Below are 17,163 nucleotides of genomic sequence, written 5' to 3' on the forward strand. Positions count from 1 at the left end.
CCCTGAATGTTTTAATTTTTTAATACTGCGGGTGTGCTTTTGTTAAACAACTTAAATCTGCTAAACGCCACTTTACGCTGTGATTGGTCGAAAAGAAAGCCGGATTTTAACTTCTTTATTTTGCATCTAAGCCTACATTCTTTCTTGTGTCGTCAGAATCGAGAGCAGGAAATGCTCTCCTGTCTTCTTTGCTGGGAGAGACGGCGTGAACGCAGGAGGGAGGTCACGAGCGAGGAAGTCGGCTTTGTTGATGAGTCCGATCAAAACGTGCGGCCACTTTTTGAGCTTCCACTCGGGGTCAGATCGAGGCTGCGTCCTGTTTCCCCCAACACAAACAAACAAAAAAAAAAACACCACCACGGCGAGAGCGTTTTCCCTTACAGGCTTTCTGCAGGTCTGCCCTGAATGCAGTTCCTCAGATGTATAGGATCTAGAGAGAAAGACAAAGTAGAATCCCATTCAACAAGGCTACAAAAAGAAGGCGCAGGTGTGAGACTACAAAGACAGAATTCTTGGAGAGAGCAGATCGAGAAGCCGGCGGGGGGATGCAGCCAACAGGAGGCTTTTCTTTGTGAGTGTGTGTTGCCATTTGGAAGGAGAAGAAACACCTCGGCTGCGTCGGGAGGAAGCTGGACTTTGTCTGAGCAACCCTCGAAACCTCCACCCGTGTCCCAGATTGTTGACCAGCATTTATTCTACTTTGCAGGTTGATATGGAAGAGATGGAGACAGAATGGTTTGCACGATGCTACTTTGCCTTGAGGAAACCTGAGTACGCGAGGGAGGGCGAGTCGGCGTGCGAGTTAAAGGGAGAAGTTAGCAGCTAAGCTAACAGTGACGACGCATGTTGCTCCTTAATGTTCGACTTACTGTGTGCAACAATAAAAACAAAACAAACGAGGAAAGGCTCTGATAAGTCATCCAAAGGAGGCGATTTTACCCGGGGTCACTGAGCGAGAGGCGGAGTCACGACTATGTCAAATGTAGAGTCAAGCAGGTAGCCGAACGAGCGTGTGTTTGGTCTGGGGGAGGAAGCTGGAGAGAACCCCACGCCATTCACGGGGGGAGGCTCCTGTCTGAACGGGATTCAGACCAGGAACCTCCTCGCTGTGAGGCGTCAGCGCTGACAACTTGCAGAGTTTTCCTCGAGTTGAATATGGATATGGCAGTGTTGGACCGACATGTCTGGTGAACGTCACTGCGGTTTGAGGTTGAAGAGAACAAAGTCAGATAAAAACATTCAGCGAAGTTTAAATTATGAGTTTTGATTCATCGTGCTTCGGATCGGATTCTTTTATTTTCTGTTGCAAAAAGACGAAACGGAGGTTCAAAAAGGTTTTTTTTTCCGAGACGACATACAGACTGCGTCCGTTCCATCACACCGAGGCGTTATCGGGGCGTATCAAACGTCTGCGTCTGAGTGACTGTTGGATAGTTTGCAGAAGCTGCCGTGCAAACATCGGCGTTCCTCGGACTTCAATTCGTGTTGCGGTGGTATCGGAAAAAAAAAAAAAAACATGAAAATGTGTTCATGTGACGACCTCTGAGAGTGAAAGCGTGATTATTAGCAAATAGCATTTGACCCAGGTCTGAGCACCTCTGTAAGTTTTCTATCTTCAGTCGAGACATATCATCTTGGACATGACAAAGACAGAGAGGAGGAAGAAGGAGAAGAAGGAGGAGGAGGAGGAGGAGGAGGAGGAGGAGACAGATTGTCGATGAGAGAGAGAGAGAGAGAGAGAGAGAGAGAAGCGTCAGGCTGCAATCTTGTGATCGCCCCTGGCAGCGAGCCGACACAGAACAACAGCACACGGTGTTTGTGAAGAGACAACACACGGCCAGCAGAGGACAGAAAGCCACCAGGGCGCGTCACACATCACACGGGGGAGCGAGCGAGAGAGAGAGAGAGAGAGAGAGAGTGTGATGTGTGCAGGCTCTGCAGCAGGTTATGGAAAACATTACTGAGCGCCAGATGGACGAGATCAGCACAGACAGGGCGGTAAACCCCGCCCGTCTGGTTGCACAGGTGGGTCAAAACAAACACCAGAGACTCTTTTTAGCAGGCTGGATTTGAGGGGGCGACAGAGGGGGGTTAGAGAAAATCACAGAGGAGATGGTGATTATTATTACACCTCAGCGATGTGGTCAGTTAATCTGAATAGATGTGACCGGGTGCTTCCTTCAGGCGCTTCGATGTAATCACCTCTAATTCTATTTCTCATCCTCGTGATCCGTTTCAGCGCAGAGGGAGCGCATGGGTGTAACGCTTCGTTTGGACAGCAGAGGGCGCCGACGCCTCACAGCTGGGAGCAGGACGACGACACAGTCTGCACATGGCGTGTATACAGGAAGAGCGGCCGTGCAACTTCCCGTTCACGCGCGCTGATCTCTGTCGTTTGAAGTGACTTGTGGGTGAAGTTCAGCTCTTCAAGGTAAAGATCGCTTGCGTGCCTTTCTGAACTCTTGACCCCGCATCAGCCGCTTTCACATCTTTAGGCGCTTTGTAACCTTTGGATCATTTTCATGTCAACAAACTTCTTCTTTTTTTTTTTTTTTACTCTAAATTCTGTTTCCTGTGTTTTTATTTAAACGTCCTAGGTGAGGGAAGCAACCCGAGGTCGATGCTAACCCTTGTAGCATCATCACACGAGTTCGGGTTGGCTGCAGCCTCGGATCCACGTGTCGCTTTGAGGACAAAACAAAGGACGTAAAGATCTGAGCAGCTCGTCCGAGAGGGGTAAAAAAAAACAACAAAAAAAAGCGCTGCGATGGGAATGACAAACGCAGAACATCAGGTGATGGAACGTGTTAACTGTGTCCTCGCCGGAGAGATCCTCCTGCAGAGCGAGGAGGGGGGGGAGGAGGGGGGGGTGGGCAGAAGGAGACAGACAGCGAGGGCTGACGTCACTCTTTCTCCGGCTCCTTGTCCCACATGCATCTTTAAAGAGCGGCTCCGCTTCCTGCTGCTACTGCTGCTGCATGCCAATTACAGGAGGAGACGGTGACTCACGGGAAGTGAGCGAGGCAAGGCCGGCCCGTGAGGGGCGATCAAGCACGAGGTGCAGACCCTCATCTGGCGATGGAAGGGGGACTCTCAGAGGACTTTTTCATTTTTAACGCGGCTGACTTCACTCATCCCAGATTCTCTCCCTCTCTTTTTTTTTTCTCCTTCATTCAGATAGGAACTGTTCTGTTGTTGTTTTTGTTGTTGCCACGGTAATCATGGAGCCTCTCAGATTGATTCTGGTGTTTTAATGTTTTTCTCCAGGCAGGAGAAATCTGCACAAAAGTACTTTTAACTCGACAATAAAGCAGAACGAGAGAGCCTCAATCGATTGAGGACGTTTCCCGTCACACACCTAAGTGTGTGTGTGTGTGTGTGTGTGTGTGTGTGTGTTTTGCAGTCACACAACATGTCGACCTGTGTAACACTTGGACGTCTGCGTGTCCTCAGAGCACCTCTGCTCTTCAGCCGGCGGTAAATGATTGCCAGCTGCAGGAGGCCGGCGTGCGAGCACTGTGCAGACACTTCCAGGTTTAAGAAATGGGGCGCGTGACGTGCGTCACTCCGGCATTCCGAAAAGCTCCCGACTCCTGCTGACACACGGTAACAGGAGCGCCGCCCACCATGGGCGCGTGGGGCGAGCATTTTTACACGCCGTCTGTGATCATTTGTCACCCTGAAGAGCGCGGCTCATAACCGTTTCCTCTCTTGATTTAGTCTCCCTCTTATCTCCAAACCAGTGAAAGGTAAAAAGGTGAAACTGAGAGGAGGAGGGGTGTGTGTGTGTGTGTGCGTGTGTGTGTGTGGGGGGGGGGGGGTGTCCAACATGTGGGCTTGTTAAGTGCTGCAGAGATAGCCTGCGTGTGTTTGCAGAGCGGCACAGATGACGCCCCCTGCTGCAGATGGAGAGGCTTATTAGACGACAAGAAATAATGGAAAAAAAAAAGTGGAAATAAAAGTGAAAACATGCAGAAACACAAACCAGGAAGTAGTGCAACACAACACAACTACTACTTTGCAAATGAAGGAGCTCTGAAGAAGTGCTAAAGCACGGTGTTTTTACATGAAATACAACACAGCACGGTGGCTTAGGTAACCCCCCCCCCCTCTGTAACACACCCACTCACAGGCTTTAATGCCAGCGTGAGCGCGCCCAGCACAGGCGGAGGGGAGGGGCCAGGAGTGGGCAAAAGCCTCAGCTGCAGGTTATTGCAGCCCCGCTATTAGACGGCGGCACTTATTCAGAGCTCCGGGGACTGATGAAAGAAAGCTTTAAAAGGAGCAAACCTGATTGGCTGGTGCTGTTGCTGCGTAGGGGACACTTGTGGCAGGAGTTGTTGCTGCAGAGACAGTAGCAGGCGTAGCACTGTACATCATTGGGACTTTTTGAGGGTGGGGGGAGAAGGGGAGAGGGGGAGGAGGGAAGTGGTAGCAATGAACAGGTCGATGGAGCATTATGGTAAACATGGCGACAGTTGTGATGTGTGTGTGTAGTCGGCGGTGTTGTTGTTGTTGTTGATGGAGGTGGAGGTGGCGGATGTTACAGAGAGCCAGCAAGCCATCGTTAGGGTTACACCGGCAGATGGCATGCAACCATTCACAATGCAAAGCAAAAAAAAAAAAAAGGAGGACAGGAAGAAAGAAAGAACAAAAAGAGAGCATGGGAGAAAAAAAAACAAAAAAAACAAACAAAAGGAGAGAAGCTGATTACAATCACGAATAAGGAAATTTATACGGAAAATCAGTTTGCTGTTATTTTTTGTTTTGGTTTTTTTTCCCAGAGAAGTTGAAGAGCACAAGACACCAATTAGAGTGCATGACTCAAACGACAGTTTTTTGGCAACGTGGGGCGTGGGGCGGGGGTGATGGGAAGTCTTCTGCAGAATAATAAAGCAGCTACAGCATGCCAAAACATGACACTCCTGCACTTATTTGAGCATCAGGACTACGAACAAATAAAAACACAAAAAGTGGGCGTGGCAATGGCGCCTCATCTAAAGACCGTTTGACCCCTGACACTCGTTGCGTCCACCCCCCCCGTCACAGAGAACTCCACATTAGAAATGTTCAGAGAGCACCAGGCTCCGCTGACAAAAAAATGGGATTTCTCGTTCGGTCTTGCGGGAGTTGCTGGTCGACCTCTGCATCGGCAGATTCGTCTGTGTGTGTGTTTTTTTTTTTTTTTGAGTTGCGGTTTTGACTCGGCCGAAACATCTCAAGTCAACAGGAAGTCGACGCTGATCGACGCCGCTGAGAGACCAAACGTGTGCATCGTCGAATCGCATGTTTTTTGACAATGGAGTCTGGTGATTTTTTTTTTTTTTCTTTTCTAAATGAGAGGCTGTTTCTCTGCAGGGGGATTTCTGCAATATGTTTGGACAGTTTCATTAAGATTCCCTGCATGTCTGTGGAAATAACAGCACTTTAATTAGGCAGCATTTGACGCTCCGTTTGCCTCGGAGGGTATAAAGTTAGGTCTGTTTTAAACTGCGTGGCAGCTGCAGGAGGAAGCGATGCACTGGAACAATTTGTACCTATCAGTCATTCATTCGTTTGTGAAAATCTGTTTTTTTTAACTATGGTGTAATTCCTCATCCCCCCCCCCCTTTTTTTTGGAGCAAAGAGGAAAAAAACCTCGAGCTTCGCAAATAACTTCTCTGGGAAACTGATTTCAATTTCCTGATCAAAAACACAGCACAGCAAACAGACAGTCGCTATCATCCTACAGCTACCCTCCAACAGATCAGTATACAAGCTAGCTTCATAATCATAAACAGTCAGAGAGAGAGAGAGAGAGAGAGAGTGAGAGAGAGAGTCAGGAAGGAGATGTCGCTCTTTCAGGTGATACAAAAATCTGAACCATCAAATCCAATCTTCAGCACATTTTTAAAAGGTGGAGGTGAAACGACGAGCTTTTGTCTCACCTGGAAGGGCTGCAGAAATCGCCCCCTCAACCCCCCCCCCCCCCTCCTCTGTCAATGCTTTTCATACAAATACAGTGTGTGTGTGAGATCAAAGGGAAGGTCAGGACCTACCAAGACTGCTAGCAGGAGTCATGCACAAGACTGACCCTGTGGTGTACATGCAGAGAGAGAGAGAGAGAGAGAGAGAGAGAGAGAGAGAGAGAGGAGGAAATAAACGGGTTAATTGAGGGAGGAGAACAACAAGGTTAGACAAGACAAAAAAATAAAAGCTCGGATGCTGCTGTCATTAACGCATGCAGAGGAATATCACTGCCCGATTCAGTTACTGTGTTAGTGGAGGAAAATACAGTTTCAGTGCAAACTACAGGATGCTGCAGGATCGGATTCTGTGACATGTTGCAAAGCTCAAAGTGGAGTGGATCGGTGTGAAGAGAGGAAACGTGCATGTGTGCGTGTACGGAGTTATATTCCCAGACTGCTCCGAACACATCCCTCTGAACTGACAAGATTATTTTCATATTTCTAACCGTCTACTATCTTCCGCTCCAGCTCCTCGTTTTGAGAAATCTCACTTCACTTTCCAGGAGTTCGCTCGCCCCTTGCTAGCCTTCCTCATCTGCACCCCGAATTTCAAATTTCAAAAAGCGCCGCGCCGCTTCACGGCTAGGACAAAGGCAGGCCAAAAAAAAAAAAAAAAAAGAGCGCGCAGACAACTCGTCTTTGCAGAACATAAATGGACGTATTTCTCCTGATTTCTGGGATACTGTCGTCACAAGACTTTGTGTCACTTGACCTGAGGAGATCATTTGAATGCACGTCGTACGTGGACTATACTGTGGGACTGATAATCTTAAAACCAAGCTTTTTTTTTAGATCTTTGGAGAGTAAAGCGGTGCCATCACGGAAAAAACACGAAAGGCCTGAACAGAAATGCGTGGTTTAACAAGCGTAAGGGTTGAAATATAACGAGAATATAGTCGTAGAGTGAAAGAGATTAAAGTCAAAGTAGGGGGGGGGGGCGCTGATGGCCTAGCGTTAGGTCCCGGTCCTCGGTTCAAGTCCAGCCTGCGGCTTCTTTCCTAAACGTATTCCGTCTCTCTTTAGCTGTCCCATCGTCCCGCATCAGGAGGTTAGCTGGAGTTACCCATGCACGGGCGTGCCGTCCTGTAAGCGGAGGGTCAGGGTTCGAGTTCGCCTTTCGGTTACGTTCCCTCTCTCTCTCTCTCTCTCATGCTCTCTCTTCTCTCTCTCTCGGATCTGGATCAGATTGGAGATTTTTGACCACCTGAAACTTCAAACATCTTTCTTCTGTTTTTATTCCTGTAAACTATCAGAACCTCTCTGGACCTAACTCAGGGATACTTCCCACACAGATGCAGCGTGAGGGAGGGAGGGAGGGAAGGAGGGAGGGAGGGGGCTGTCAGGCATCTCAGACCACGGGGAGACAGACGAGCCAGTGATGACTCAGAGAGGCTGCAGCATTAGCAGCAGTTAATTCATTTAACGGGGCGACCTGAGGGGGCTTCAGCTGCAGTTTGTTTGAGGGGAAAATACTGGCCAACAATCAGGGAAAGGACTCCAATTAATCAGACACGATTGGAACTAAATTGGCTTTTAAAATGTGATTTTTCTTTTTCAATATAGACGTCTGTCGAGACTGATTGAACACACTTTTACACGATTTTAATTTTTAGTTTTAGTTTTAAAACCTTCCGTGTGTGTGTGTGTTGTGTGCTCGAGCCTCACAGAGACATGCGTGTCACGTGTAGGCGGTAATAAAACACCGCGCCGCGTTTATGAGTTCATATGAGCCGCAGCATTCGATCCGAGTTAAGAAACGGCACTGAGGGCTGTTAATTCTCAATAGCAGATTTGTTTGTTTTTTCTGCGCCGTCAGATCGAAACCGGTTTGGATGTAACTTGAAAGCTCCGGTCGGCGGATGCAAGCAATGGTAAGAGATGATGGTAATTTCAGCACAAGCGAAACCTGTGGAAAGTTTAGCCGAGCACGTTCGTCTTGCGTCCGTGCGCATGCTCGTCTCTCGTGTGCTCGGGTGCGTGGATCGGGAGCGCTCACCTGTGGGGAAGAATGCGGGCTGCTGGAGCTGTGCGTTGGCCAGCGCCTGCTGGTAGTGCAAAACACTGGGGTTGAACAGGGAGCTCGCTCCGTTGCTCTTCTCAAGCGCTTGTCTCTTTGGTAGGGGCTGGAGGACGCCGTGGGGGAACGCCTGTCCACACACACACACACACACACACACACACACACAAAAAGAGTGAAAAAGAAAGAGTAGATTTGAACTGTAGACTCACACAACACAGATATTTGTAAATGTGTTATTAGTCTATGCACAGCACAACATGAAAAAGGTTGCTGTAACTATCACAAGGACGATGAGAAACTACACCATAGCAAGGCAAACACATTAAAGAAAAACTCTGATTAATTTAACATTACGTTGTAGGTATTTAAAGCCATTTAAATGATCAATATTTATACATTAAAGTGTCTTTCACAGAAACCAAAAAGAGCCAACTTAAATCGTTGTGAGTGGCTACAGTACAATTAAAGAAGCTACATGCAAAGCAAAAGGTGAAAGGTCCAAGTACCAGGTCTACAGTTGCCTCGAGGGGTCGCTTCATTGCTTTGGCAGTCGACTGAGTCTTTAATTAGCAGGCAGCGAGCACATGATGGCAGTGGGCCAATGGGATTCAAGCGTATTAACATACAGGTAACAGCAAGCAGAGGTGCGTCATGGGGGACAGCATTGCATTGTGGATAGGTGAGAAGGAAAAAAACAAAAACAAAAAATAATCTGAAAATGCAAGTATACCACATACAAAACAATAGGCATGCACATAAACAAAAAACTGTTTTGTTTACTTTTAAAAGATACTTTTTTTTTTTTTTTTTGAATTAGTACAAAAGCAAAAAAAAAAAAAAAAAAAAAAAAAAAGAAAGCATCTATATTAAAACTCTTAAAAGCAAGAATCTATAAGGGAATTCAAAAATCTACGGAGAAAGCATTTAGTAGTAACAATTCCGACAAGTTATCAAACTTCTTCTTCTTTTTATTTTTAAACATCTACGCAGTAAACAGAAACACAACTGAGCAGGATGATAAATACAAAACTACAAGGACTCTTACAGGACTCCTTTTGAACGTGTCAGCTGGGGAGGGGGGGGGGGGTTGGGGGGGGTTCTGTGTGGTTTAAAACACCCGATACTAGAAACATTACGATAAGAACGTAACAGCCGAGTGATAAATCCATCTGCTGATAATTCGGGGGGGGGGGCCTAAACGTAGGCGTGTTGGCGCGTGTTTTCTTGCTGTGAAAGTGACCTGCGATGTGTTTGGACTCGGATTGCTTGGAAAAGTTATCGCAGCAGATTGGGATGCAGAAAATTCCAGACGCGGCGGTGTTGCCGGCGTTAATCCTATAAAACACAAACATCGGCTTTCACCCCTTTCTGGCTGATAAAATGACAAGCTGATACGTTGAGCTGTTTAAGGACTGGGTTTACGGCGGTCAAAGAACGCAGGAAGTGGACACGATTGCAGGCTAACGTTACTAATAGAACAAAACGCCCGACCGATAAATATGTCGCCCGATAATTCGGGGTTTGTTTTTTAATTCTGTAATTGCAAGAAACTGGAAAAAACTGCAAATTTGGACAAGCACAGCATTTTCTATCTGCAGGGTTTTGATAAGATGACGCTAAAATGAGTCCCAACATGGCGTCGACGACTCAGACGCACGACGTGAGGTATGCACATTTAAAACGGGTCGTATATGAGCACACGTGTCAGCTTGTGCATGTGATCGTTGGTGATTTATTTTGTCTTATTTTATGCTCGTGGGGCGAAATGTTCTCGCTCCTTCTCGGGCGATGGCGTCGGTTCAAGTTTTTAGTCGACGAAGCCTCGCACTAACTCTTCTTCGTGGGTACAGTAAGTGTTGCCTGTTGGTGTGATCCATTAAACTTTAAGGGGGGGTGACACAGAATGTGGAGCTCTGTTTATGCTCACGATCCTTCAGAGGAATAAAAGTTTGGGTTCTCTCTCAGGATGGCGTGACGCTAACCTAACAAGATCGTTTATTTGTGAAGTTCTCAAAAGAATATTTTTTTTATATTTTTTGTCACTGCTGAGAGAGAGAGCGAGAGAGAGAGCGAGAGAGGTGATGGGTGTGACGAGCACAGCGCTGATGGAGTCCATGCAGGAGCCTCTTTCTTCATGCGCGTGGATGATCGGACGCTCTGTGGAACACGGTTAAAGGTTTGAAAAAAAATAAAATAAAAAAAATTTAAAAATGGGCGATCAAGCAAAAGATGGATGCATTCGAAGTTGCAGCGGGGAGGAAGAACACAGCACGGCAGGCAGCAGAAACACAGCACAGGATCCTCTTACTGTATCAGTTAATGTGTAAGCTTATCTACAGTAAACTTCCTCTTTGTTGAAAAAAGAAGAAGTGAATTATGGGTAATGAAATCACCTCTTTGCAGCAGTGCAGCCTTTTTTTTTTCTTTTTTTTTATGGGTCTCACGTTTCAAGCTAAGGGCGAAGAGAATTGGATGAAAGGTGCTGACTAAACGAGGCATCGTCCGAAGGTTAACCCCGCTCGCCGCTTTATCTCCGTAGCTGCTGCTGGTAAACGCAGGATTGGGTCATAAAGTTGATGCACGGCGGCGTGCGAGGAACACGGCGTGAGGAGATGAGGACGCACAAACCGCCTGTTTGAAAAAATAAATAAATAAAAGAGTGCGCTTTGAGTGAACGATGAGGAGGACGTTTTTGACACGCGTAATGTGACGACGTGATGATGTCGCGAGAGGCGTGCTGTTTTTTCGTGACGCCATGAAAGAGTCCACGTGCAAAGATTTCACCGCCACCGTTGTGCATATTTTGTTGTTGTTGAGCGCTCACATCAACGCAAATATTTCCCCCCCCCCAGTCGGAATAAACTTCGCGCGGCGGTTGGCACGTTTATCGTTACCTTAGAAACGCCGGATGTCACGTCAAAAAGCGCCGCCTAAGGAAGCGTGAGCCGCTTGCCAAAAGCTGCCGAACGGTTCGCTGTTTGTGCAGTGACGTAAATTACAACCCCGTTGTGTCGTGATGCGTATTTCCTCTCCTGACGTCTGCAGCTCACCGCCGCCCCCCCCCCCACCCGGGGACGCCACGTGCAGAAAATATCAGATTAGCCTGTCTGCATGTTTCACCTCCTTGTTTTCCTGCTTTGTTGCAGCTCCTACTGTAAAAAAAAAAAAAAAAAAAGTGCACAAACTATCATTCTTCCACACTGAGCACTTACATGGAGGAAGGACAGAGGGAGAGCAAGCAGCGATGGAGCCAGCCAATGAGAGAGAGGGAGAGAATGTGCAACGCGTGATGCATGCCCATGCCATGGAGGAGCGAAAAAAAAAAAAAGGAAAAAAAAGTCAGTCAGCACTCTGGCGCAGTGTAAGGTGTGCGAGCGCAGCAGCCAAAAGTAGGATTCAGAAAAGAAAAGGGCGTGTGGGGACACGATGAAGACGCACTGCCAACGCTGTCTCACTGTCTGTCTGCTTCCTCCTCATCCTGTTGGGGTAATTTTCCAACTAAAGGCAGAGGAGGAGGAGGAGGGTGCACCCCCCCCCCCTCCCTCTCTCTGAAACATGAGGCTACATCCTCATCCATCCTTGATTCAATTTGCACTGATCTGCAGAGAGCCGCACTTATCATTGAGAGCAGGGAGGAGGGGGGGGAGGAGGGGGTGAGCCAGCACATTGTCTCTGAATGTACCAAGGGCATTGGAAAATAAAAGCAGACTGCAGTGAGATAATAACAGATTGTTCTGGCGGCGTTACACTCCTGTGTTTAGGTCTGCCTCACTTCGGGCCGCTGAATTGTACACGGGAGCATGCTGGAACAAACCAGCGCAGGTGGCTACATTTTCACACTGTTATAAAACAGTGCTCCACATTTTTTATGTTCCTGAAGGTGTCGTCGTCAACGTTTTCGTTTTCACCTGATGATCTGTCGGGGGTTTCGTGTATTTACGTGGCGGTTAGTTTTGCAAAAGTCGTCGTTATTCTCTACGCAGCACGCTCAATTAGCATCCCCGGGCTAGCATGAACGCTTTACAAACTGTGTATATATTAGGTTTACTGGCTCTCCTAGGACCATAAACGCTCCGATAATAACCTGCTGTAAAAAAAAAGCCTCCCTGCACGGCGTGATGAAGGGGCTCGGCTCTTGTTTAAAAGTTCAAGGTGTCCTGAATATAGGTGCAATAAAACTTATCGTTCCGTCCGGACCTTACGAAGCGCCCCGCTCTCCTGCTCAGTCCCTCCAGGATTTTTTGCGGAGCTGCGCTGTGATTTCTGCAGCCCCCCCAAAAAAAGAAAAACAAGAAACTGCAGCTTTCTGCTAAAAAGTCGCTTTCAGGGTTTGAGGGCGATTCAACGGGGTGTGAAACTAAATCATATGGATACCTGTTTCGATACCATGGCAACAAAAAATAGAAGTCCCACGCACCCAAGAGTGGACACAAAAAAAGACGTTTGAAATGTTTCGGTAGCAAAAATGTCGCCGCTGCAAGTATTAGTGAAGCTTCGGCACTTTTTTCGATTTCATATCGAGTCTTTCAGTAAAATAAATAAAAACATGACATTTAAAAGTATTGGAAAATGCGATTTAAGCGGTACACGACTCGGACATTTTGCAAGTCAGAACTCGGGGGATCAACGACTTGAATATCAAAGAAGTTCATTTGGAGACGTACGATTTAAATGCCGCCGAGGGACGTGAGCTACGTGGTCAAACCCGAGGTCGAACTAAAGACGGGGCATTCGCGGGGGATTCAGACCTTCCTGGAGGGACTGATAAGAACTCTTAACCAGCAGGGATTTGATTGGTTAGCACACGGATAAGTATGTGTGCGCAGGTATGGTTAACAGTGGGTCGGCTGTAGCTGTGCTCTTACCATGGCTGCAGCCGTGGCGGCGGCTTGCGCGGCCACGGCCGTCTGGTTGGCCTGGTGCTGCGCCGCCTTGATCTTGGCCTGCAGGTGCGCCGGCGGGTGGAAGTATTTGCACTTTTCGCGGGAGCAGCGGCTCTTGATGTAGTCCATGCAGACGGTCACCGTGTTGTCGCTGGTGTCGATCATGGGGCTGTCGCTCGGGTGGGCGAAGCGGCAGTCGGTCTCGCCGCGGGCGCAGTTGCCTCGCTGGAATTCGCGACACACCTGCGAGCGAGAGGGAGAGAGAGAGGGACACACGCGAGAGACACGCGCACACGCAGACGGATACATGCAGGAGGAGAGAACAGAGAGACAGAAAAAAACAGCGTTCAGTGCAGCTCGAACAAGAGATACAGCCCTCTGCTGGTCAAAATGAGTACTGCAACAAATCTTTTTGGCAAACGGATTCGAATTGTTCCGGTTTTTGAATGCACTGAAGATAGTCTGGAGAAAATGTAAAAGCAGAAAAAAATTTGAGTTTTAAAATTAACACCATTCAACGTCTGAAGAATTAGCGAACCAGTCGTCGTTTAACTGTTAAGAGGAATGAAAATAATGACGGGGGGCGAGGGGGGGGGGTCTGCTTTTGTCTCGCACTCTGGGACGCACTCGAAACGTTTGCACCAATCCTCATACAACATTACAACATGTGTGTGTGTGTGTGTGTGTGTGTGTGTGTGTGTGGGCTCCGTGTCCGTGTCTCCGAGGGATGCTGTTTCATTAGCGCCGACTTCATTCGGTTGCTAAGTGATAGCGCTCCCAGAGAAAAAACACACGGAGGCCCACGCCCAAGCAGCAGCACCTCCAGGTCTTATCGGGAGATTATTGTTTATCTTTATGAATGTGGTGAAAAAAACAATAACCCCCCCCTTTTTGTTATGCACAATCACCACGCTCTCCTCTGTTTGGAGCGGTTGCCGGGGGGCAGACGGAGACGGCTCAAGTTGTTGTAATCGTCCCCCGTCTGGCAAGTACCAGTTTTCAGCCCCTAAAATCGCTGTGATTGCATCCTCTTTTTTTTTGAGTCATCATATTTCATTTAATTGTTTTTCCGTAAGGAGAGGCAACGAAAAGGATCACAGAGGACAAACAGCGAGGAGCCTGGAAGTGTCGGCGAGATGGAAAAATGAGCCGTTATCAGCTTTGAAGTTCAAATCAAACAAACACTTCAGCTACGACTGACTCGGTATGATATGGCGGAGGATGACGTGAGCTCATGGCGAAATGATCAGTCGTAGTGAAACGTCAAACGTGTGTTTGCGAAGGACGGGGGGAAGGACTTCCTGTCTTCTCTGGAACGAGTCAAATGTGAACTACAGTGAAATTTTTTATCTTTTTGAGATTTCTGTTAATTTTTTTTGTTGATTGATTTTTTTTCATCTATCGTTTAAATAAAGAATAAAGAAAGGAGGGATGTCAGGGTGATGGGTAAGGGGGGGGGGGGGGGATTTCCAGGAATGGTCCGCTCATGCATGTGTTCACACAATCATTCGGATGCATTAAGATGAAGCTAAACGCTGCTAAAGGTGGAAACTCTGTCTTCTGGATTTAATCGAACGGACTTCTGACGGAGACTCGAAACACGTAGACGCTTCTACGTGCATCGCTGTGCATTAAAAGATTTCCATGACATCGGAGTTCCTCGGACTTTCAGTTTGCACCCCAGACTTATGTTTTCCATCAGGACTGTTTCTCCCTTTTGTCTTAGCTATGAGCCTTTTATCCTCTTTATTTTTTATTTAGGTTAAAGAATTTCTGAAATAAAAACTGACTTATAGGTTTTTATGTATCTTCTTTTATTTTTGTCGCGCGCTCGTTTTTCATGCCTTTAATATCAGAGTGAAAACACGGCGGGAGCAGAGGGAGTCCTGTTAACGCTCTGAAGGATGACAATTAGCACCACGTATCTCGTGCATCTCTGTAACATCCATAATTACGGTTCAATGCCCCTCTAATTACGCTCCACTCTGATAGGCTGTCATTCTTATCTTGAGAGAGAGCGAGAGAGAGAGAGAGGGACAGAGAGGACTGTGATTGGGCGCGTCACCTCCAGTTTGTCCGTGCGGAGCAGCTTCTGGTTGGAGGAGGAGCCTGCGGTCATGGAGACGGGCGGGCTCCCGGGGACGATGACGGGCGAGCTGGGCAGGATGTCGGTGGGCACCAGGCCCATGCTGTGGGACATGGGAGTCAGGTAGGGCGTGTAGCTCAAACCGGCGCCGGAGCCCAGGCCCTGGCTGACAGAGAACGTCTGCTGCAGAGGAAGCAACAAAAAAAAAAAAAAAAAACTGAAATAAACTTTTTTTTTTTTTTTTACATGAATTAAAATCACAGACAGGAATGAAAGAAAACGTTGAACAGCAGGATGTGAAATGATGGATGAAGGGAGGGAATAGAAAGAGACAGACAGAAGTTAGCTGTGCAGAGTGCTGGCGGCGGCGGCGGGCGGGAGGGGGGAGTGTGACCGGTAAAAGAGGAATCAGTTTCAGAGATGAATGCAGAAGGAGGTTGTTTTTTTTTAACCTCCGTGTCTCCGCGGGAAGATTTCTGCTGAGCGTGCATGTTCTGGCGCAGCGACGCCACACCTCACATCGATGCAGTCAAACACGCTCGCACCTGGCAGACGCCCAGCGCCCGACCACAGCGCGCCGCTCTACGTCGAGCGAACTAAGGGCGAGGAGCTCGGCGCTTTGCTCAAGGGCAACTCAATAACGAGTGGGAACAAAATGCATGACCTTTCTTGCCCGTGTCGGTAAGTGTGTGAAAACAAAGCATCATGGGAAGGGAAGATGTGTGTGTGCAGCATAAAGGTCGACTTTTTTATTTTTTTTTTCTCCGTGGGAAATTGAACCCGGGTTCGCCAAATAAATAAGTGAGAAAGTTACGCGTCGGCCCTTTAAAATATCCCGTAGATTTGGAGAGCGTGATTTCAAGGCCGCTCCGTTCTTCTTCTACCGTCCATTTATTGGCTGCTTCCAGCTGCTATGATGTCATGCTGTTTGTTGTTGTTGTTTCGTATGTGTGTGTGTGTGTGTGTGTTGACGTGTTTCTTCTTTTTAGAACGTGGCGGTTTTATCGGCTTGAGTAAAAACGCCATGATTCAAAGACAGTCAGTTGGCATGAAGCGGTAGAGCATGATGAAATAATGATGTTGTGCAAGTTTGGCGTTTAAGGGCGTTTTCACAGGCGCCACGCCAAAGCGTTTTCACAGAGCAGCAGCAACAACAACAGAGACGTGGGTTATTTTCACAGTGAGTCACACAACGACTCGCCCGCCAGCTCCCGCGGCGGCGAAGCCCGCCACTAACCACAGGCTGCATGGTGGTGCCCGGGATCATGAACTGCATCTGTTGAGCCAACATGGCGGCCGCCGTCTTCTGCTGGATCAGGTTGTTCCTCCCGTTGATCTCCAGCTGGGTCTTGAGGTGAGCGGGCGGGTGGAGGTATTTGCAGTTCTCTCGCGTGCAGCGGCCCTGAGCAGAGAGAGAGAGAGAGAGAGAGAGAGAGAGAGAAACAAACGTCATGTCTCTGATCAAGAGAATGAACTGAAACTCCTCACCGACCCAACTGCGAACAGGTTGAGTCTGCCGGAGGAGGCGGCGGATACGTGGGCTCCGATTTTTTTTTAAAACAGACTCCAAAACACGGAGCGCTGGGAGGCTGCATGCATATTCATACAGGCAGAGTGTGAAACACGGGAAATGTTTGCTATGTTCCTGCGGAGGGGCGGCGGCAGCGGCCGGGGGGAGGGGGGGGGGAGCGATTGCACATGCCTGCAGAGGTTAAGACGCTCAAACGACGGCGTGATGTTTTGGGGATTTTAAAGCGTGTGGTCCACGCTTCATTTGCATTTCCGAGCGTTGAGATGATTTCCTACATTCGTGCTCGGCGGCGCAAAAGCGCGGCTCGGCTGTCCGACCCTGAGCGTGAACGCGATCGATTGCTGTGAACGCTGATCGGCCGTTTCTGACGTTGCAGCTTCTGTCCAAAAACAGCAGACGTACGCCGAGGTCAACTCCAGCAACATAATCTCTGCAGCTCTTCTTCTTTTTTTTTTTTTTTTGATGGACAGGTCATCCACGCTTCTCTGTGGAAATGCAAATGCACAGTCAGGCAGGGCGAGGCTTACAGAGACTCTGCTGGATGAAGGCAATTACACTGTCAACCCCAGAGGCTAATGGCTAACACAATAATCCAATACGGATCCTCGACGCGGCGCGGCGCTTACCACGAGGAG

At 48.1% G+C, this 17,163-nt stretch overlaps 1 protein-coding gene across 14 annotated transcripts in view; it reads right to left on the bottom strand.

Annotated features, from left to right (window-relative positions):
• LOC306818601 (muscleblind-like protein 2a) overlaps positions 1 to 17,163 on the bottom strand; it is a 54,646-nt gene that overhangs the window by 5,869 nt on the left and 31,614 nt on the right. For 2 of the 14 annotated variants that reach the window (XM_079336263.1, XM_079336269.1), the window contains exons 3-8: positions 16,235 to 16,399; positions 14,977 to 15,180; positions 12,894 to 13,154; positions 8,535 to 8,588; positions 8,005 to 8,155; positions 6,039 to 6,074 (exon numbers count right to left, since the gene is read on the bottom strand). In XM_079336263.1, the coding sequence (XP_079192389.1) occupies positions 6,039 to 6,074; positions 8,005 to 8,155; positions 8,535 to 8,588; positions 12,894 to 13,154; positions 14,977 to 15,180; positions 16,235 to 16,399 (871 nt within the window). Of the gene's footprint in view, positions 1 to 381; positions 431 to 4,290; positions 4,386 to 6,038; positions 6,075 to 8,004; positions 8,156 to 8,534; positions 8,589 to 12,893; positions 13,155 to 14,976; positions 15,181 to 16,234; positions 16,400 to 17,163 lie in introns of all 14 variants that reach the window. The other 12 variants (XM_079336275.1, XM_079336272.1, XM_079336276.1 and 9 more) reach the window with 12 other exon arrangements.

This window comes from Symphodus melops (assembly GCF_947650265.1).
Source record: "Symphodus melops genome assembly, chromosome: 23".
Taxonomy (NCBI): domain Eukaryota; kingdom Metazoa; phylum Chordata; class Actinopteri; order Labriformes; family Labridae; genus Symphodus; species Symphodus melops.